We start from the raw sequence: 24017 nt of genomic DNA on the forward strand, positions 1-24017 counted from the left end.
TTTAAACTTTTCTGGCCCAGTGGTTCTTCATCAGAAGATTTTTGAAATAACATTAAATTTTCACTCATTCTTATCTCCCCTTAAAAGAAGGTTTGGCCCTTCATTTGAACAATTGTTTTACACAAGAAAGAATATTTTGCATGAGAAATAAAACTCTTTGTGTTTCTAAATATTTCATCACTCCTCTAGTGTGTTTCTTCTTATTTTAACTAAGATAATGATGATTTAATTATGACTTCAATTTTATTCAGGCCTTTGTATGATAATTATACCCTGAGGGGAATGTTTACCCCCCCTAACAAAATACTATAATTAACTACAGTTTACTATAGTTAACTAAAGTATCAAGGTTTTTTCACTGTAGTAAATCGCAGTATTTTTACTATGGATTTCAGATCGTTAATTTTTTTGTTCTTCAATTCATACATGCACATTCTTATATTACATTGAAATGTTATTTGTATATTCACACATTATTTCCAAATTTTACAGGACTGTTATCGAATTTTAGAGATTTTAAGCTTTGAAATCTCAAAAACAGTTCCAGAGTAAAGTTTCATAGTAAATCAAAGTATCAAAGTGTTCACTATAGTTAACTATAGTAAATATTTGTTAGGGCTGTCTTCAACAAATCAGGTGATTGTTCACAGTGAGCACTTTTCAAGCATAATTGATCAAGTTCATTTCTGCCTACTGACAATACTGATCTTGAGCAGTTCCAAGTGAAATTTGTAACAACCCACGTTAAAAGACTTCTCGCTGTGTCCTTTTGTAATTATAGATATAGATCAAAGACAAGATAGTGAGTAAACTTATTTTTTTCTGCGAGGGATAAAATTCTTGCTGCAGTATGAATTAGTGTAAAATTATAAAAAGTCATCAATTAAAAAAAAATTGTCGTATAACTCCACTTAATTTTGACTCAAGTAGATGTTAGAGAGAGAGAGAGAGAGAGCGATTACTCCAGGCATATAGCCCCATGCAAAATGCATATGTATGATAGCAAATTCTCAGGAGACAATTTTTGAAATGCAGTTTTCCTCCATGTATTGTTTTCAGAAAACTCAAAGCTGAAAATTTAAAATTTATACCCATTTCAACATAGTGCAACTTTTATCTATATTGATAAAAATGCACATTAAAGAAAAGTATGATTAAATAGCTAAATCAAAGTGTTTTGAATAGCAAAACCAGGCTATACCAGTATAGCTAATTCAACTACAGAGCTTAATCAATTTTAAGAGATTGTTCAAGACCTGTTTTAATTCTTAATCATTCTTAAAATATTTATATCACCATTCCTGATTCAAGGGAGAGCTAGGCATATATATATATATTGACCAAAAAATTCCATGATCTATTGATTTAATAAAGACACATGTATGTTGTGAGAAGATCAGTAAATAATGATGACAAGTGGGAAACGGCCGGGTTAATATTCACAAATTTTAGGAGTTTTCAACATTTAAGACCATTCAGACATAACTCCTTCCCCTTCCCCCCCCCCCCTTCCCAGCCCCAGGCTCATTTATTTATACAAATTATTTATAACTTGTTTTGGTATAAAATAAATTGTGAATAATACAAAAATGTATATGTTCACAAAGTATAATGGCGGGTCTCTGAATGATTTTCATTTTCTAATTCTAGGAGGGTGGACTGACCCTAGGGGGTCCTGAATAAAATGTCAAGCAGATTATCACTAACACACTTTTGACACAGGTCATATTGTGATCATTTCCAGTTTCAGGATGAGGATGACTTCAAGGGGTCATAACCTTTATACCATTTAATGCATAATGACTCGAGGGACAATATTATATATAGTTAAGGGGAGAGTTTTCAACCATTTTCAAGATACAATGTATATGATCATTTGTTTCAAGTTTTAGGGGTTGGGAATGACCTCTGGGGGGTCATGACCCAATATATATCTTATTTAGTGTGTTATAATACAAAGATGACTTAGGGGCTTTTGCTTGAATGAAAGCTATTTTATTGTTTCCGGTTCCAAAGATCGAGTGGAATGACCCCAGGGACTTGCCTCATTGTATAATTTGTTAATAATTGTGCCATTCCAATGATCTTTGACCCTTTTCCAATTATAGATCCCTAACCATTTTCATTTCCGATTATTTTACCCCGTTCTAGTCGCCCGTGTGGCGCAGTGGTTAGAAAGTCTGCTCTAGAGTCGTGGAGTAAGGAGTTGATCCTTAAGTCGCGGGTTCGAATCCACTGACGTGGAGACCAGTGTCGACCATAGGTTAAAATTTGCAGCCCTCCACCGGCAAGTGGTGGCGTCTCCATATGAGTGAAAAATTCTCGAGAAGGACGTTAAACAACAAACAAACCCCGTTCTATACTAAACGTTTAAAATAATATATTCATAATACAGTACTTACCGCCTGTTATAGGTACTGTTAACTTGATAGAATAATAAATCCATTTAAAACAGACACTAAATATTAATAATCCCAGTGGTAATAATGATGTACATACACCATGTGCAAAACAATAATGATAACGGTAAAAGTAGTGCTCGCAGTGTGACGTAATTCCACGCACGAGTCTAGAAATTTTCCAAAAAGGTGTAGCCTACATTTGTAAAATTTATATTATAATTACATACATTTTTTTTCATAAGTTTGTGTTATCTATTCTAAATATGACAGGAAAACGGGTGAATTGTGGGTGGGGTTGATTTTTGACAAAGTTGATTGGGTCAAAATTTGGAAAGGGGTTCTCCCAGTCCTACCCAAATACTGATAAAAATTTGCACAAGTTGGCATCTATTTTTTTTAAGTTCATCAAAAAAACTATGCACTAAAATAATTATATTTGTTGTTTTGACAATAAATTCAACAAGTTCCATTTATGGGTAGAAAATTAACCATCCGTCTTTTTTTTTTACACAAATCTTTCAAAAATTCTCTCTTTATCAGAATTTACATTATTAGGTAATATCAGACTGGTAATGAAATATTTACATGCGCGGATCTAGAGGGGGGAGGGGGGTCCGGAACCTATACACGAAATCTATATACGAAAGCAACTAAAAGTGACCTTGGAACCCCCCCCCCCCCTAGAAAACAGACCCCTGTTAAGTTGAAAAGTTATACTTATGAAGCTTAAAAAGTGAGCGGCCAACCCCCCCCCCCCCTCCCCTCATCACCAGCACCATGAAATAGAATTTTTTTTTTTGCTTGTCAAGAAATTTCTGGGTTGGATCCCCCTGGAAAAAATTCCTAAATCCACACCTGATTTACATAAGAGGCCCATATGGGCTGCATGTTCATCTGAGCATTTTATGCTTGATTTAAATGTGCTTCTTCCCTGGTTACCAGAATTTGAAGGAGAGCAGTCAGAGCACATTTCAGGGTCGTAGAAACATTTTTAAGTGGGGGGGGGGGGGAGACAGAGAGAAATTTCAACTTACCTGAAAAAATTTGACAAGCCAAACAAAATTCTTTTTTCAAAACTCAAAAATCCTATTTCGTGGGGTGGGTGGAGGTGGAGATGGATTCCAACTTCTTTCAGTACTCCAATTTTAATATATACACCACTACATTACCTTTAATTGACTATAATGCAAAAAAAGGGGGGGGGGGCAACCACCCGTTCATGAATATTTTCAATAGTAAAAAGTTGTTTCGAAAAAAAGTGGGGGGCAGGCCCCCTCTGCCCCCCCCCCCCGCCCCCCCCCCTCTGCTACGTGCCTGCATTTAGAGGCAAACACATTAGTGCGGTTATTACTGTCTCATGACAGCATCAAGTTCATTATATAGTAAAATTGCATTAATTCTTTGAAAACCTTCTCCTCTGCTCCTGGATATTAAAAAAACTAAGAACATATTTATGATGAGCAAGGTTGCCTCTTTCAAAATTGTGAATTTCATGGCCCCTGGGTCAAGGGTTTTGGTGTAAGGGCGGGGCTTTATTGATTATTTAGGGAAAATGCATAAATTCTTTCAAAATCTTGTCTGCTTGTGGGTATTATTTAAACAAAGGAAGTGCATGGTTATGATAAGGAAGAATGCCTCTTCCAAAATTGTGAAATTCATGACCCTTGGGTCAGGGGTTCTGGTGAAGAGGGGGGGGGGGCTCTTTTGATTATATAGCGAAAATGCATAATTTCTTTCAAAATATTTTTTTCTCTTACTGGTTATAAAGCAAAGAAACAAGTGTATAGTTATGATGAGCAAGGGTGCTTCTTCCAAAATTGTGAGTTCATGGTCCCTGGGTCAGATGTTCTGGGGTAAGGGTGGAGCTTCATTTATTTAATAATATAGTGAAAATGCATGATAATTAATCACTGTAAACAATGTATTTGAAAGGTTAATAAAATATGAGAATTATGCAAGAATATTTTTGTATAATACAAAAATTACTTTCATAGTTTTAATGATCAGGTACACTTGGAAATAATAGATGAATAAAAGTGAGACAAAAATGATTTATCTTTTTAAATGTTCTTCAAAGGCAAAGAGAGGCCAATGTGAGGGAGTAATAATAAGGGGTTAAGAATAGACATTTTGTTAATTGTCTGCATGGTAATAGTGATAAATGGGGGACAGATAGATACTAGACCAGTTATTTTGTTGATGCTAATCATACTATTCTTCTTGCTTTTGGGCAACAAAGCTTCATTTATCAGTTAATGGATCTTCTAAATTGTTGTATTGTACTCTGGTGACCGTTAAGGCCCTTGGGCCTCTTGTTTTGTTTGAACAGCATTACATGTTTATACGGTTTTATTATAAATTATTTATTTCCCATTGGTAGGTATTGTATTCTTGCTGCTGATCGTCTTTCTTATGACGTAGAACTTCCACAAGTTATTCTAACTTTCCACTGTCCTCATACTGCGAGTAATAGATAATGGTTTACTCTATCTAATGTCAGACACCCTAATGGAAAATTTAAACACTTAAATGTTATCTAACAAACATCATGAAACATTTCCCATTATTTTTTCGTATGCTGCAGTTTCTCTCTCACTTCTATATAGGATTCTACGGTAGTATTTACAACCATTTTGCTTCCTTTATTGCTATCATTATACAATATGTTATGTTTACTGAATACCCAATCCAGATTTGGAACCGTTGTTTTATCAGAGAAAGGAGAAGGGAAAATGATAGCTAAGCTTGGCAGTTGCTGTCGTTAACATCCACACTTGTATGCATACTTGGCCATCGTCTGGAATTGGAAGAAATGATACATTCCGTTATGTGCATATTGATAAAATATAGTCATAAAGACATATTTGTTTATCCATGTCTTATCTTGCGTCTAACTTTTGTTTATCTTGTGTACTTTACTGTCGAGATTTATTTGTTTGTTAAATATTCTTAAATACTGAGAAGGGGACATTTTTTGTACTAATTACTTTGTGATGGTTCGTGCTTTACACAAATTTGATCAATTTCATTGCTTATACTAGTATATGTTTTGTATATATCCTGATTTTTTCTGTATGTAGCTGTCATCATAAGATGACTGCTTTCTGTAACAAAATATCAGCAATCTTTGCCATAGAAATCTAAACATCTCTTCTATATATTCTTCAATATTTACTAGAAACTGATTTTTACAACAAGATTTAAATGTGTACATCTTCATTAGCATTTTTCGTAATTATCAAATTAAATATTTCAATATTATTTTTAAATTTCAAGTCAGTCGGATGGGACTTTAAATGGTACCCCGAGTCCAGGATTACAACCCCCCTTGCACACTTTGTTCGATTACAAAACTGAAGATCGTTTCTTTGGTTTCCGAAAAAGAGTAGGCTTGTTGGGGACCGCCTATAGCATTTAATTACTTAAAGAATAGATGCGCTTATTTTATTAGGAAAACGTTGTTTCTGCTATTTGAGTTGGGTTATCCAGAAAATATTTTAGATCGGGATTGGAATATCCCAAATTCCTCCTCTTTGCCCTGGATCCACTTATTCTAAGAAAATATTTATTTGATATGCCATCTTTAAGATTTTTTTGTAAAAAAAAAAAAATTGAGTAAAAAAATTAATGTGTCATTCAGGACTTTTTGAAAAGGATTTTAAGTTCCAATAGTTCACTGCTTATTTACCTTACAGGAGCGCTTCCCATAATGAAATCACAAAATCTTCAACAGGATAAACAAACATTGCAGAATACATTTAATGAGAAATCGAATGTAGCATTAGAAGTTCAAAAATACGTGAATGTTTCTGATGATTTTTTGGCTTTATATTCATTTCCTTTAACAGATTAAACAATTATTTTCACTGAAGCTCATATTTTGGCCATTAATAAAACAGATAAGTTAAAAATATGCAGTGGACATTAGAAAAATTTCTCAAATCAGCGTAATCAGTTTTAACTTAGATCCACCACTTCAATCCGCACGAGAGAGACTTTGACTTCAACTGAGGTTGCATGTTAGTTGCATTATCAAAAAGTCTGGAAAGGGAAAATATTAACAAAAAACGCTTAATCTACTATTTATCTGGTCGCCCGCGTGGCACTGTGGTTAGAGCGTCTGCTCTAGAGTCGCGGAGTAAGGGGTTGATCCTTACGTCGCAGGTTCGAATCCCACTGTGGGACGTGGAGACCAGTCCTTCGGATGAGACCGTATAAACCGAGGTCCCGTGTCGCAGTAGGTACTGGCACGAAAAAGATCCCTTACTGCTAAATGGCCGTAAGTGCCGAGCATAGGACAAAATTTGCAGCTCTCCACCGGCAAGTGGTGGCGTCTCCATATGAGTGAAAAATTCTCGAGACGGACGTTAAACAACATACAAACAAACAAACTATTTATCTGCACTATCCAGTAGATATAGATGAGTTTATAATATTTTGGTGAACTTTCGTTTTTACCGCGAGAACAAAGTTATAACAGCGAGGTGCATTTGCGAGAGGGTTTTGTTTGTTTGTTTACTGATTAACTTCACTCTCGAGAATATTTCACTCATATGGAGACGCCACCACTTGCCGGTGGAGAGCTACAAATTTTGACCTATATTCGGCACGCAGGGCCATTGAGCAGTGAGGGATCTTTTTCGTACCATCACCTACTGCGACACGGGACCTCGGTTTATACGGTCTCATCCGAAGAACCGGTCTCCACGTCCCAAAGTGGGATTCGAACCCGTGACGTAAGGATCAATTCCTTATGCCGCGACTCTAGAGCGAACGCTCTACCACTGCGCCACGCGGGCGACTAGATCGAGAGGTAAATACGGGGAAAAATCATATGGATCGATGTGCAATTTTCTCTTCGTCAAGTCGTTGCTTTAAGAACTCAGGTGTGTCGAGCTGCGCTTGTCTCGCTATAATTTTTGGAAGATGGTACGGAATGAAAGCAGATCGGACGGTGTTCAAGGATAAGGTTTTGGAGATTCGTTCCAAAACAGGGGTTATAGTTCCAAGTAAGTTAAACTATTTTTGTTTAAAATTAAATCCTATGTTAAACTAATTTTGTTTTAAATTGAATGCTATGCTATACATTCACATATTTTGGTTCTAAATTAAACATTGCATTGAATCTCTCAAGATGCTTAATGTAAAAGACACACTTTAAAAGTCACACATGTATCGGACAAATAAATAATCCAGCAAACATTATTATATATAACATATTTAAGGCACACCTTGATTGTTCCTTGAGACGTTTGTTCTGCTTTATGAACACAATCTGCGTATCATTTCATTATGTTTTCCATCAGGCCAAAATAAAAAATACCTTTGTTTCCCCTAACGCGACCGACCCAATTAAAACGCGCCGACTGAAAAGTTTTTCTCATAAGGTTATTCAAATATTCTTTTTTATGTTTATCAACTTTTATAAAATAGAATTCCATCAAAATCAGTTTTAATCGGAAAGACTGATTTTGTTCTGTGATTTTCAAGTGTTTGTTGGGAACAAAATGGCGCACAGAACATGTCTCGGTCACGGAGGGTTAATTCATGTTTTAAAAGAAAGAGGACGTATCAACCTTATGCCTTTAGTATATAAGAATCCTACACTCTTGAAACACTTTGTAAATAAAATACAATACGACCTATTAAGCGTGTTTCGGTTGTATTTACCATCTGTCTTAAAATTAAGTACGTAGAGAGCATGATTAGGCCCGTAGGCCTTCCTCTTTATACCCCTCATTAGCAGACAAGGGGCCCTTCTTGTGAACAAACCAATCAATTTCACTGCATTTTATTTTATTTGAGTTCTTATCATATAAACAGTTCATCAATATTTCTGTTTAATATATGTATATGGGACCATAAGAATTGCATATTTCATCCTAATGAATAGAATTCAAGCGTCCTTTCTTCATGCCTTTTATTCATGGGTTAAACTTCATGACTTTGACATTGTGTATGACATTTTATCATTTTTAGATATTGGTTATCTCAATTAGATACAGTCAACATACTTTTTCCAAATAAATTTTTAATTATGAAACAAGCTTCCTGAGACGTCCGTGTATTTTTCTTTAATAAGGCCCTTGAATTCAAGATTGGTTGTTTCTTTAATTTAAATACTTTTGATAATTATTGGGACAACAACATTTATTTAAACATTTGTCTGATGAAGGCCTCCAAATTTAGACTTGTACGCGGCATTTTAGGTCATTGAGCATTGAAGGATCTTTTTTGTGCTAGTACCTACTGCGACACTGAACCTATTTTTTTTTTTTATGGTCTCTTTCGAAGAACCAGCCTCAACGTCCCGCATTGGAATTTGAACCTGCAACTTAGAAATAGCTCCTTACTTCGAGACTCCAAAACGAAATGCTCTAGAACCACTGAACAATTCGAAGCCCTTTAAAAAGTACATGTACATTGCATGTGTAATCGCTGGAAGCTGAAAGTATGAAAAAATACCCTTTGCATATCCGAGAATCTTTTAAACAGATGTATTCAATTTCAACAAATTTACTCTGGTATGAGATATTTCACAAGTTCGATTATATAATAGTTGTGAATTATTATACCTTAAATGTTAGTCTAAACGGCATTTATATGGTATTCTAGCTGTTTACAAATGGCTTTCTTTTGTATTTAACTTATTTATAAGGGTATCATTCCATTTAATTTTAAGAATGTATTTTCAAAGCTGCTGACAAAAAAAATTATTTACCTACCTACATACCCAACGTGAGATTTTTGGGTCGGGTTAGGGGAAACAAAGATGTTTTTAATGATGGCCTCAAACACTTACTCAATATTACACATCTGACAATTCTGTTACATAATCGAATGGTAGATTTATTAGTAAATCATTTCAACGTTGTTGATTTTTATGAGAGCAAAGACTAACACAATACATTTAAGGTCTGATGATACGTCGCCCGAATATTTCTTTTATATCTCTTTGTAAAATACAACAAATAGATCATAATTGTCATTATCTTGATTTCTAAACTGTTTTCAAAAGTCATATAAATTAAAAACATTAAAAAGAACTCGACCCACAATATGCCTTATATGGCCTAGCAAATATGAAAAAATTAAAGAGGGCTTTAGAGTAAATGTTTTTGGCAATTCGCACCCTAGAACACTGAGACATTTCACACGTGTAACAATTCCGTCGAAACCGGATGTTAATGATGTCAAACTAAATTCTAAACCTCACCATGGTTCGAGGTTTTCCGGGAAAATGCCGAAAATTGCACAGTTAATCGTGATTTACACATAGGGCACATTCGTTACGGCAAAATATTAAAACAGAAAAGTAACAATCACTATTCCAGAAATGTTTTCCAATAAAAATATTTACCCGTAACGAGTGCGCTCGTGTTGAGCGTTTTGAAAAAAGAAAAAAAATCATTGCATGTGAAAGAACTATCATGGCCACAAACTATCATATACATGTATTTCCTCGTATACATGTATTTCCTCGCATCGATTCAAGAGGAGTATTATATTTATTGGGTAAGTGGACAACACACTTCTATCCCACATATTTCCCAAATTTCCCAAAAAATTGTCATATGATGCGCCGATAGGCACATCTTACGATTAGAACATGTGATGGTTTCTAAAATGCGATAAAAAATGTCAATTTTTCGACAGATTTTTTTTTAAAGACGAGGCCACAGGCAAGAACAATTGTCATACTTACCATCTGTATAAATACCACAAATACAAATGTACATGCCCATTATTATCGTTGGTCCTGCTTGTGGCAAATACGAAATATGACTTTATATCAGTTTATTTTGATGCCTTCAAGAATCAATAATTGTTGATAATCAATCCTTAATGGGTGCTTCATATTACACTTAAGATCCATAGATAACACACAAGGTGATAGAGAAGCACTCGATTGTTTGTTTCATGTGCAGACGATAAAGTGGAAAAGAATCTATAAATTACATTTTCTGAAATCGAAATTGGAAAAAAAAACTTATATTATGATCATGTATGTTTTACGTGACGTACTCATTATATACGTCATTTGTGACGTCATAAAAGATGTAGTCATTGTGGTTTTGCTTAATTAAGAAAAAGTTTTCTAATTCTTTTATGGACCTAACTTGCTGTTGTTTTGTTAAATATATTAATTAGACAGAGGAAAAAAAAATATCTTTAAAATAAATCATTACAAATTTTAACATTGAGATTTTCTGTAAACTGGATCCAAAATAGAACTCATATGCGGGTGCGTAAAACGCACATGTTTTTGACGAATCCCCATGTGGAAACAAACATACAAAATTTGTATAAACATGTAGTCGCAATCAATCTTTATTTTTATACCTATATACCAATCAAATAATTCTTATGCACATGCATATAAAAGAGTGAAAAGTAATTTTCATCTTTTTTCAAAGGAAGGATATTTGTCTGGTTTCTGACTAAATAAAATATTCAAAGCATATTTCAGGCGCGTAGCTGCATGAGATCTACAAGAGAGAGAGAGAGAGCGACAGAGAGAGATATCGCAATATCATCCAGCAAAATTTTCGTTTTATTTACTTTTTAAATTTTTTTTTGATTTTATATATATATTTTTGGTCATATTATTTCGAATAAAATTTTGCGATAGCATGTCTATACAATCAAATGTGAAATCTATTATCAAATTATTACCAAATTCAAATAAATTATCTATTAGTTTGTAAATCTACAACATATTGACATTTTCGAAAGGTATTTGAGAAATTAAATTTAAAATCATATCGTTGAATTAATCAAATACATGTAGTATATAATTTAAAATTCAATAGTTTTTTAAACTAACATTTATTTTACTTGTTGCTGAACATTATACAATAAAAAGCGCAGACGATTCCAATAAATCGGTAAAATATCCAGCCTCAAATACTCGTATAATAAATTTCCGTGGAAGATAAGCTTTGTGTTAAAACAGTATAAATAAGGTTTTTATTTCTAAAGAAAAGCGATACAGCATATTTCCCGCAAGAAAATGATTGAAATATTTGGAAAAACCATGGAGCTAGCTTACGGGGGCTTTGCCCCCTGGGCCCCCATCAGGGTTTCACCCTGGATCTCCTGGGACACTCAGGGCGGCCCCCAGTCCCCCTGCCGTTCCCTGCGTACACATCCACTCTGGCTACGCGCCTGTATTTGCTCCTATATCTTTTAATTACGTCGACAATATTTGTTTTGATACACGTATTTTCGTTTATGCGACATACCTCATATGTGTTTCCAGAAGCAAAATGCATATTTTAAATATATGTCCCTATGGAAATTACTAAAAATATTCAGGTATACGGGGCATCGTTTTTTTTAAAGAGGTGGGGGTGGGTGTCATCAAGAAAAATGAATGACAAGACGAGCAAAAAAAAATGTCATACACTTTGACAAGAAAGAAGAAAAGGGAATTGATACATGTATGTTTCAAAAAATTCATAATTATTCAATCGTGAGTACATTAATGTCAATAACGAGTAAAATCTGTAGATCTATGGTAATTAGGCCTTCCGCAGTCTTCTGTATTAATTGTTTAATTACCACAGTCTTATGTATAAAAAGTTCTTGTCAAGTTTTATTGACCAGTACAGCCCTCGTTACAAATGACTGTACACTGATTAACATTTAAACACAATATACATGGCCGTAGGAAGTTAGGAACCGGGGGAGCATCCCCCCCCCAATATATAGATTACTATAGAAAACCTAGCTACTATATGTTTCTGCCCCCTTAATAAAAACGTCTGATGACTTTTTTTTTGCTCTTCAAGGAATGTTTGGTAGTTGATAGCCCCCCCCCCCCCCTCCCCCCAACTGTAGTAACTCTTGGACTTCTGGTCCAAGGACTGTCATTCTCGCGAATGATACGTAAGAGCCTCTTGAGGCGTGATGTATTACATATTTGCACCTGCAACTCTCCATCACCTTTATTTTGAGATTTTCCAGCTAGAGCAATAGAAATGTGTACTTAAGTCATTTTCAGGAAGCCTTGGCATAGCTTACCGAAAAGAAAGGATAATTTATTTTTCGGAATATTGCTGCATTACTTATGATGAACAGATACAAACCATTAAAACCCCATATTATTGCCAAATGTTTTGTAAAACATGCAATTTTTGATTTCTGTTAAGCGGACTCAAGCTTAAATTCCGGTAATGGTATGAAAATCATTCAACCGTTAAATTACAGATATTTACAAAGTTGAAGATATCCTTACTTTTTAGGTTCAAAATTATATCTTATAGATAATATTCCCCCTAAAATAGGAGGTTGCGTTTCTTTTGCGTTTCAGTATATATTTATAGATCTATCGATAATGATATGTTTTGAGAAAAAAGGAAACATCACTTATCTCTACAACCCGGCACGAATCACTAATTTTTTTTTTAAATAAATACACTATCCGTTGAGTTGCGGCCGAATCTCCCGTACGCGTATGAAAGTTTGGTTAGCAATATAGATAAGAATTTATCTAAATGTCACATGTACTCTTTGTATAGAAACATTCAAAATGAGCCCGGTATAAACACAAATTTCTATCTTTATTAATTTCTTGCAGTAAAGATATATTTTGAACAACATATCAGGTAATACTTATATATTCTGTTTATTCTTAGATGGGGAATCGACCGGTATATGCACATATGTATATAAAATGAACATTTTTATCTGCTTTTTAATATAGTCATAAATTGATTATGATGTTGATAAGATAAATGTCTATTCCCAATTATTTAATTTCAAGTCCTGTGTTCATATATCGGTACATTATAATCCGATAGTCACTTCTATCGCCTTTTGACGTGACGTTACATTACAAAAAATGACGTTCCTATTGCATTTTTCCATCAAAACACTGCCAATCTGCAAGATCTCCTTTTAAAAAAGTATAAAAGATATCGAAAAAAGACAAAAGGTTATGAAAAGCTAACAGTCTACACTATCTATAATAAAAACCACGTTAATTTTTGGAATGAGGCCATTTTTGATGGTTCGTGGATTTTGCTCTTTGTCATATTAACAATGCTATTGATTTCCAATAGGATTATATAGTAACATCATCCTCTGGTATCTTGCACAAATGCCCGGTATGAGGTATATTTATATTTTGAGAGGATTCTTGTTATGGTACTTCAATGATAAGTTCTTTGGAAAAAATTATCTTTATTGAGGAACGTGTCATCTGACCTTTATAACAAATTCTAAGGAAGATGTTAAATCATTTTTTTATTATTGATCTTAATAGTATTATCAGAGAATGATTGTTCAGTAAAATAATTCCCTCAAGAGAAAATAACAATGCTGCATGTATAAAGTTAGACACCTAACATTTATTGTAATGTCTTCCGGTTTTTTGTATATTAGACAATTCGTACATAGATCATTGGTAATATGTGACATCCCCCTTTTTATAATGAAGAAAATGACAGTAAAAATATCATTAAAATGAACAGCAATTACAACATGCCTTACTCTTAACTGTTTTTGATATATGGACAATAGATATTGAAATAAAATGTCAATTTCTTGAATCTAAAAAAAATAGTACATTCATTGTGAATTAGATACACATCTTATGCAACATTAACATGAATGTGCCATAATGAAACATTAATTAGAGATAGACAGACATATGCTACTTGCATAATACACGATGAAAATTTTAAACATCATACATGTTCATCAGTTGCAATCACATCACAAAACACAGGCACTAATATTTCACAAAATCCTTGAATCTCTGAGGACACACTACCTCATCCCAGATCGAGTGCAGATTTTGTTTGGATCCGATACAGGTTGTTCATGAGGTTCGATTTCCGGCATTGGCTTTTCAAGTGAAGCATTACAAGGAGTGTTCGGTTTGCATGGTGTATCCATACTCTCTGGAGCTACATCAGGAGGATCTTCAGTTTTGGGTTCACCTGAGATTGTTGCGGAAGTCGGACGGATGTGGCGTCTGTTGCGGCGGTAGCGTTTACCGGACTGTGTTTCAAGAATGTAAGATCTTTTGAGAACTGTGTTGTTGCACAACTACTGCAGGAGTCCATTTGTTTTCATGGCGCATGACAGTGGTCTCCCCAGAATAAAGATCACGCAACTCTTTTCCAGCATGTGCATCAAAGTTCAGCTTTTGTTGGTATTTGCGGGTTTTTAGGCGTTCTTGAATATCCTGCATGCCAATGATTGTAGATTCCAGGAGTGGTGATGCTACAGGTAAGTCAGTCTTGAGACGTCTACCAAAGAAGAGTTGTGCTGGGGACATTCCTAGCATGTCAATTGTAGTGTTTCTGTAAGCAAGTACGGCTTTGTATGGATCAGAACACTTGCGTTGAAGTTGTTTAACTGTTTGTACAGTACGTTCAATCTGTCCATTTGCCTGCGGAAAGTGTTGGCTTGTAGTTACGTGAATGAAACTATAATCCCTTGAAAATTGCCTGAAGGATTCGCTAGAAAATTGGGGACCATTGTCCGATATGAATTTGTCGGGTATCCCATAACGTGAAAAGATGCTTTTCAAATGTAAGATGGTGTTGCCACTAGTTTGGTTTTCAAGTTTAGCAAATTCAGGCCACTTTTAGAAGTGACCAGCGCAAAGTAAGTACGAGTGTCCCTGAAACTCAAAAAGGTCAGCTGATATAATGGACCACGGACGTGATGGGGTTTCAGTTTCCACAAGAGGTTCCTTAGGATTCATTTTGCTATTTACTGCACAGATGGGCAGCTTTCTACCACTTCTTGAATAGAAGTAATCATCCCCGGCCAGAATAAAGTTTCACGAGCTCGGCTCTTGCATTTGACAGTTCCAAGATGAGAGCTGTGGATGCGATCTAGCATTTCCTTTCGCAGTATGGTCGGTACTATGATTTTATGTCCTTTGAACATTAAACCATCAATGCATGTAATCTCGTCCCAGAAAGGCCAAAATGGGTAAGTGGATCTTGGTAAGTTGTCTTTGGTATCCGGCCAACCGGATTTGACGACTGCCTGCAATGTTTGAAGTTCCAGGTCTTCCTGTGTTGCTTTCTGAAATCGCTCGTACTGTTCTGGTGTCATGGGTAAGTATGCAATAGAGTTGACTTCAATATCAGGCATGAGCTGTTCTTTTGTTTCCTTAAGGAATGCACGGCTAAGGGTATCCGGCAAAAACATGGATTTTCCAGGTTTATATACAACTTCGAGGTCGTAACGCTGCAAGGTTAGCAGAAGGGACTGTAGTCTGGCAGGCGCTTGATAAAGCGGCTTACGACAAATTGCCTGGAGTGGCTTGTGGTCGTTCTCCACCAATACGTGGCGGCCAAATACATACTGATGAAATTTGGTACATCCAAACGATATGGCTAAGGCCTCTTTTTCGATTTTGGCGTAGTTTTGCTGACTCCTTGTTAAAGCCCGCGACCCGAATGCAATTGGCTGACCATCCTGAACAAGAGCAGCACCAAGGCCCTTCGAGCTGGCATCTACAGTCAAGGTTAGTGGCTTTCTCGGGTCATAGTAACGCAATACAGGTGTGTTGCTGACGAGATGCTTTAAAGTTTGAAAGCTTTCTTCCTGTGGTTTGTCCCAGTGGAAGCAGACGTCCTTCTCCAGCAGTGTTCTGAGTGATGAACTCACTTCGGATAAGTTTGGTAAAAACTTTCCTAGGTATTGTATGAAACCGAGAAATGTTTGTAGTTCTGAAACATTCTGTGGAGCAGGCATATCTTTAACAGCGCGACTTTTCTCAGGATCGGGCTGAATCCCTTCAGAGGTAAGTACATGCCCTACATACCCAACCTGGCTCTTCCGGAACCCGCACTTCTCAGCACTCAGTTTCAGATTGCGATCACGGATGCGATTCATGACAGCTCTTAGTCTATTATCATGTTCCTTCCTGTCTTTTCCCCATATCAGTATATCGTCTATTATTGCCTCACATCCTTCCAGGTCCCTAACCATATCTGAAATTGTGCGTTGGTAAATTTCAGAAGCAGAGTTTATGCCAAATGGTAGCCTGGTGAACCTATAGCGCCCATATGGAGTATTAAAAGTGCAGAGTTTCGAACTTTCTTCTGTGAGACCAATTTGCCAAAATCCAGATGTGGCGTATTTAGAAAACACCTTGGCTTCAGTGATCTGCTGTATGGCGTCATCAATGGTCTTGAGTGGGTAATGCTCTCTGCGAATGGCTTTGTTAAGATCCTTGGGATCTATGCAAATACGTAACTTTCCATTAGGTTTCAGCACGGTCACCATCGAATTAACCCATGCTGTGGTTCTTTCTGTTGAACGATAACACCAGCTTATTCCATGCAGTTGAGTTCATCCTTGATTTTGTCACGGAGTGCTAATGGCACACGACGAGGTGGATGTATCACTGGAGGCACCAATGGATCAATCTTGATTTCCTGTTTCACAGGTAAGAGTCCTAAGCCTTTGAAAACGTCGCCATATTCGGACTGAATATCCTTGGGAATATTTGTTGTTTCTGAACAGTCAAGCTTGTAGGCTCGCTTTACAAGTCCCATGGCTGAGCAAGAAACAGATCCTAGGATGGGTTCTGAAGGTAGGTCAACAACTTCAAAAGTGTTTTCACTTACATGGTCTCGATATATACACTGGAGTTTAATGTTGCCAACAGGTTTCACTTTATGTCCACTATAAGATTTCAAATTTGCCTTGGATAAAGCAAGCTGGTCAAGTTTTAAGCCTAGTTCATTGAAAATTTTCATTGATAACACATTACACTTAGCACCAGTGTCCAACTGGAAGCATACTGGCCTGTCATTAATCCTGATGAACTCGGTCCACTCTGTGTCCACCCTACCGATGTCTACATCCACACAACCCAGAAATAGTTCTTCAGCATCTGTAACAGGGACATGTACCGTATTAACATGCTTTGAGCCTGAGTGACATTTTTTTGCAAAATGGTCAAGACGGCCACATTTGTGACACCGATTTCCCTTGGCTGGACATGCTAAAGGGGACGCACTGTGTGAGAATCCACAACGTGAACAATCATCTATTTGCTGTTGTTTTGTGTGGTGCGAATTAGATTTCTGTCGTTGATGTTGTTTACCATTTTTTACAGGAACAGCTTTGTTTGGTTTGGTGGATTTCCAAGACTTAGGTTGTTTGGACGGTAGTTTGCTGCGAATGGCATGAATTGAAGTGTCTTCACCAGATATTTGTCTTGCCTGAGTTGTAGATTGTTCATGAAGTCGTGCAATGTCAAGTGATTTCTGCAGAGTCAAATCAGACCCAACGTTTACGAGTTTTTCACGTATTTTATGCGATTTTACACCAATGACAATTCGATCTCTGACCATTTCATCACTTTTCTCATAGTTGCAATCACGAACAAGTAATTTTAACTCTGTAACGAACTGATCAAATGTTTCTGTATCAGACTGAAGTCTAGTTTGAAATCTGTACCTGTTATAGATCACATTAGTTTGCGGCTTGACATACTCCTCAAACTTCTTGTAGTGTACACTTAGCTTTTTCCGATCATCCTCTGATAGGTTCCATGTAGCGAAGATATTACGACCTTTATCTCATACCCAAATCATCAGGTATGCACATCTTTCTGGTTCGGCTTTCAATTCAAGCGGCCCGGTAAACACAAATTCCACGTGTCGTTTGAAAGACTTCCAAGCACCCTCCAAGTCATAACTGTCCAAATTCATGGATGGACTTGATCCAATAAGGCTCTCCATCGTCCTTTTTAGAGATGATGGCTGTCGATGGCTTGGATTCGGCACACTTTTGACACCATATAAAGTTAGACACCCGTGCAACAGAACATAACATTTATTGTAATGTCTTCCGGTTTTTTGTATATTAGACAATTCGTACATAGATCATTGGTAATATGTGACAGCATGTGCATATGCAAAACCACACCATAGTAATTATGCAGATATTTAATAATTTTTCCTGGTTTCTTTTTGTGAAAAGCTTGAGTCTTAAACGCAATAATCTTTGTTTTTAAAAGCAATAATCTTTGCGTTTAACAAATATCAATAAGCCAAAGCTTTTAATTTTTTTTTACCATGCAGTGAGTATATTTTTTGATCGGTGGTGGACAAATATTCTTTTATTTTTTTCTTGTCAATTAAAAATATCATTTTGAATCACATAACTTCACATAAGCATGATATTGATGCCAAACAAGTTTATCTTTTAAAATAGATATTTGTGTGATTAATGGATATCCATATATTTGAATGTCTTTGATTTTAATACTGAGGCAAAATATTCCTTCTTAACGTTATCCGATCCTCAGCGAGGCGCGATAACTCTTATAAATTCCGGGAATAGTTTATTCGTATCATGGATTTTGGCTTTTACAATTATTTTGGAACTCTTATGCGAAATGAGGAGAAAATGTAATAGGTAAACAAAAGTATGGAGGGAAACCTATCAAAGGCAAGAGACAAGAAGGGTCGATTTAGAAAGCAGACCTCTGTATCTAAGAATGTTGACTGTAACAACAACGAAGTCAAGGAAGGAAACAATCTGAGAGAGTACAATAGCAATCCGATCGTGCCTGAGGCAGATCATGAAACACACGGTGATCAAGAACAAGACAGTTGTATATTTAGCAATTAATCCGTTTGAGGGTAGGCGTATTGTAGAGCTGGCAATTTTTGATGAACATCTGCGAAGGGGTTGTCATGTTTGTCACACACCTTTACATTTGAAGACTGTGTTGGAGAAAGACGGTACGGCCTTGCTAGTTTGTTGTATATAAAATGTAAGAATTGTTCTGAAACAACGATTGTTCCAACTGGGAAGCGGCATAATATTGGAGTGAATGGCCAAGGCCCCTTTGATGTGAACACAAAACTTGCAATTGGTATGTATTTCATTCTCAATATAATATTTTTATTACATTTGCATTAACACTTTGACAGAAAAAAGATAAAATTATAGTTGAAATGCTTATATAATTCTCACAGCCTAAAGTAAAATGTTGTCCCAGTGAACATAGCCACTTGTTTTCAAATTCAATCAAATGCAGTGTGATGTCTATAGAAAAAATAATTGTTGTCCTTTGATTTTTTTTAGCATTAGTACATGCTGGAATTGGAGAGGCTGTGATAAGCAAGATGTTTTCTTCACTGAACATTCCATGCATTACCCAGAAAAATTTGAAGAAAAGAGAGAGAAAAAGTTTCTCCTCATTAGAATCACTGGCAAGGAAAGCATGTGATGCTGCATTAGAAAAGGAAGTGAATGAATCAGGGTGAGAATTCTGTAATAATGATAGAAAATGACACAATTTTTGCCCTTTTTTCCTCATTTTTGGCTTTGAATTTGTAAATGAAAAACCTTGGTAGCATTATCAATACAAGGACACTTATTTATTTTTTAGTGAGAATGCCTTGGTGTTATCATATGATGCTGGTTGGCAAAAACGAGGAAGTGGTAGAAACTATAATAGTATATATATATATATATATATATATATATATATATATATATATATATATATATATATATATATTATAAATATCATGTGAAGCTTGGTATGTAGGTACATGTATCATATTAGTAAAATTATGAGTATTGATAAAAAGCTGTTCTTGTGGGAGATTCTGCTTTACCATAATAGTATACTCCCAGAATAGTTATTATAAAAAATATCTTTCCACACTACTTTTTATTCAATGTCTTTATTGATTTTTATCAGGTCATAGTTCATTGATTGGATGCCAGACTGGCTCTATTGTCAGCTATGATGTGATGTCCACTTCCTGCAGAATATGCGAACACAGTGAACGCAAAGGCTGTGAACCAAAAGAACACACCTGTAGGAAGAATTGAAGTGGAAGTGCCAAAGCCATGGAGCCAGCAATGGCAGTCAAGATGATAAAAAACATAAAAAGTAAAGGACACACTCTAAAGACACTAGTTATGGATGATGACACTAGCACAATTTGCAAAGTTCGTGAAGAAGTTGATCCAGACATTGAAAAATGCAGTGATAAAAATCATACTTTCAAAAACCTCACCAACCACCTGTTTACTCTTCAAAAAGAAAAGTACAAGAGGATCCTCAGCACAAAGACAATTACTCACATCAAAAAGTGTTTTGCCTATGCTGTGTCATCAAACAGGGGAAATCCATCAGCGCTGAAAGCAAATCTTATTGCCATACCACATCATCTCTTTGGAAATCACTCCACCTGTGATTCAAAGTGGTGTCGGTACCTTCAAAATAAAGAATCATACATCCCAAGGAATCTTCCCTATGGACGATATCTGTCAGATACCAATTTGCATGAAGATCTACTCCATCTGTCTTCATCATTTGCAGGGCAAGTTGATAAGCTTTCATCTCTAGAAAGCACCCAGGGCAATGGAAACTTCAACTATATGGTGTCAATGAAAAATCCTAAGAATAACTTCTATTCTGGATCTGAGAGCACCTCTGGAAGAGTTGCAGCTGCTGTATGTGAGACAAAATTTGGGGCCACAATATGTTACAAAGGTTAGCTTGTACTAAAGACATTAGTTAGTTTTAGTAAAAATTGTGAATCGTGTAATTTTAGGCGTGAAATTATAAAACGATGATTCTATATGTCTTTTCAGGTAAATGAAGAATTGAGTTTGTCCCCGGGATCATTTACGCTAAAGGATGCAGAAAGAAAAATGAAGAAAAGATGAATGCAGAAAAATCATCAACCAAAGAATGCAAGATTAGAAGAGTACAGCTGAAGAAAAAGTCTTCGGTCTCTACCACAACAGTGGAAACAAGAGAGGGAATAACCTATGAAAGTGGTGTCCTTTCCCAGACAGCAAATATTCCTGTTCATCAATTGGAGACAATTCCACCACCACCCCCACCACAACACATTCAAGTTCCATTGCCACCAGATGATTACAACAGAGAGTACTTTGACCTTGAGACAACTGGCCTTGGTATGCATATAAATTTGGAAATTTTATAAAGGAGGTGATTTCTTTTTCAAATTATTTTTACAAACTTTTTGAGATAGCAAACATACATTGATCTTTATGTTTCAGGACTATCATGTGAAATTATACAGTTGGCAGCAGCATGTGGAAATGAATGTTTCAGCTGTTATGTTATGCCAAAATCACCTGTTCAAGAACAAGCTACGCGGGTAACAGGGATGACATTTGATGGCACCACTCTGTACAAACGTGGCCTACCACATGAAGCAGTGTCTCTGGATGAATGTTTGTCATCATTTCACCGTTGGCTCACAGGAATACCTAAACCAGTTTTATTTGCACACAACTGTAGACAATTTGACAGCATAATTTTATGTCGTGCCATTTCAAATTGTAATTTTCATGTACTGTCTGAATGTATATATGGATTTTGTGATACTTTATCTATGCTAAAAGAGCACAGTTCTACTGCAACTACCAGTTACTCTTTAGAGACATTAGTGAAGAATGTACTAGGATGTTCATATGATGCACATGATGCAGTAGAAGATTGTAAATATTTGCAAAAGCTTACTGAGCATAGAAGTGTTGATGCATTTTATCTGAATTACACATTTTCTGCTTCCTATATCATGGATACTATAAAACAGATGGAAAGTACAAAATCAAATTTAGACTCCTTGATGCCTTTGATTAGAGGTAAAGTTGTATCAGATAGTATGGGGAAGAAGATTGCTTCCTCGGGCCTTTCTTTACATCATTTATGTTTAGCATATGAAAGAAAGGGATTTGATGGAGTCTTTAGCATATTTACAGAATGTTTTCATGGTAAAGTAAGGGTGACAAAACATAAAAAAATCATAACTGCTGTTGCAAACTTCTTGAAAGAGAGGTAACTCTGTCAAATTATTTACTGCATTGTATTTCAACCTATTGTATAATGAGTATTTCACTGGATACAACACATGTTTTAGTGATTATTTCATATTTCTGGTTCTATTGAACATTTCTGTGCTCCATAGCATGGATGGAAGATAGTATACAGAAAACCAACATTGTCTTTATTTTTCTTATATAACACTACAAAGATGATGATGAACTATTTTGGATACAAGCCTGGATACCATAGCAAATATTGATGAATTATGATTCAATGAGAAATAAACAAATCATTGACGTATCTATTTGAAGAAAATTTACTCGTAAGATTTTTTGGACCTGAGGAGCGGATAACCTTAATATCATTCTTCATCTTGTAGAAGAGTATTTCCTGAAAATCCATAACCAACAAATTCACCATGCCCGTATATAAGAAGTCCAAAAGGTGTATGATTTGTTGTGTGTATTGTAAGTTCACCGGGTATTACTCTCAATGTCAAAACCGTGAAGTTCCCTCTTCCTGAAGTTACCGAACTTTCATAAACTTTGTTCGATTGCAGAACTGATGTTCCGTTTGTTAAGATGTCAGACACGGCGCTGGAATCAATTGTGACGGACACGTAGTTGGTTTTGTAGTTGTATGGGATTGGCACCTTATAGTAATCAATGAACTGATGAATGCCTGGCACTATTGTCATATAAGGATCTCCATTTGTAGTGGTTGTCGATGCAACACTTACACTTGTAACAAGAATAGGACCCTCGGATTGTATTAAACATATTTGGTTGCTATAAATTGATATTTCGTGGGAATTTCCCGTCAGCAAAGTTAAGTCTGTCGCGATAGAATTTACGATGTATGTTAAGTTAGTGTCCTTCCCCGCTGTAACGTATATATGGTTGTCTGTCCGTATGATGTACTTGTATTTACTGCATTGTATTTCAACCTATTGTATAATGAGTATTTCACTGGATACAACACATGTTTTAGTGATTATTTCATATTTCTGGTTCGATAACCGTAGTAGAACACGTTTTAAACGTCATTAAAGTCATGAAATTATGAGAAAATAAATAACTTAGTGAAAATCGAACCAATTTTTTGATATATAGATGTGCGAAAATATTATTACATGTACTTCTTATTAAAAATGATTAATTAGACTTCACATGACTATAACATATTTTGCTGGAAATTCATTACCGTACAAGCTTTAGATTTAAGGTTGCCCATCTCTTTGATCTGTAAGAGATGTGAAGTAACAGATTGAATTTATCCTTATTATTTCTTAACTCTTATTATTCATTGAAAAAAAGTTAATTTGGAGTATTTTCGTCAAATCACAAATTCACAAATGTTTTAAACAAATATCAAAAGCACAAAAAATATCAACAAATTAATTATGTAAGGTAAATATATTTTCATTTTGTTGAGATTCATTCATGTAAAATAAATTCTAAAACTTTCCTTTCTTACCTTAACTTACCTTTAGATTCTTTTAAGAAAGCTGAAATCATTTTTCTTTATATACTTATCAACACGGAAGAAACGAATGTACTTGAAGGCCTTGAGTGTGTCAATAGTCTTTTTCGATTCACCTTAAAAGATTTTATGAGGTCCATTTTTAAAATAGTATTTCGCACTTTACCCGGTGACATTTAGACCATTCATCATTTAGGTCAATTTCAATTGTCATTTCACATAAATATATCTTTAAAAAATGAAGTTTTTTTTTTTTCATTCATTACCATTCAATTTTCGATAAATAGAACTGAATATAAGAAAAAAAATTGCAAAAGAAT

At 35.4% G+C, this 24017-nt stretch overlaps 2 protein-coding genes across 2 annotated transcripts; both read left to right on the plus strand.

Annotated features, from left to right (window-relative positions):
* The first annotated feature begins 20258 nt into the window (after positions 1-20258).
* LOC133180314 (uncharacterized) lies at positions 20259-20912 on the plus strand. The gene has a single exon (XM_061314860.1). The coding sequence runs from the start codon at positions 20259-20261 to the stop codon at positions 20910-20912; it is 654 nt and encodes a 217-aa protein (XP_061170844.1).
* A 167-nt stretch (positions 20913-21079) lies between these two features.
* LOC133180315 (uncharacterized) lies at positions 21080-22032 on the plus strand. The gene is made up of 3 exons (XM_061314861.1): positions 21080-21338; positions 21444-21620; positions 21986-22032. Exons 1-3 carry the CDS (start codon positions 21080-21082, stop codon positions 22030-22032), a joined length of 483 nt encoding a protein of 160 aa, XP_061170845.1.
* The last annotated feature ends 1985 nt before the right edge of the window (positions 22033-24017 follow it).

The sequence above is a fragment of the Saccostrea echinata genome, unplaced genomic scaffold (genome assembly GCF_033153115.1).
Source record: "Saccostrea echinata isolate AGI-Se365-2 ecotype Australia unplaced genomic scaffold, CSIRO_AGI_Sech_v1 ptg000006l, whole genome shotgun sequence".
NCBI classification, from domain to species: Eukaryota; Metazoa; Mollusca; class Bivalvia; order Ostreida; family Ostreidae; genus Saccostrea; species Saccostrea echinata.

Bases quoted from the DNA above. Each gene is read 5' to 3' on its own strand.
- LOC133180314 (XM_061314860.1), top strand. From the start codon at position 20,259: ATGGAGCCAGCAATGGCAGTCAAGATGATAAAAAACATAAAAAGTAAA.
- LOC133180315 (XM_061314861.1), top strand. From the start codon at position 21,080: ATGAATGCAGAAAAATCATCAACCAAAGAATGCAAGATTAGAAGAGTA. The intron at 21,339-21,443 runs GTATGCATATAA...TTTATGTTTCAG, and splicing joins CCTTGAGACAACTGGCCTTG to GACTATCATGTGAAATTATA. The intron at 21,621-21,985 runs GTTTGTCATCAT...ACTATAAAACAG, and splicing joins AGCAGTGTCTCTGGATGAAT to ATGGAAAGTACAAAATCAAA.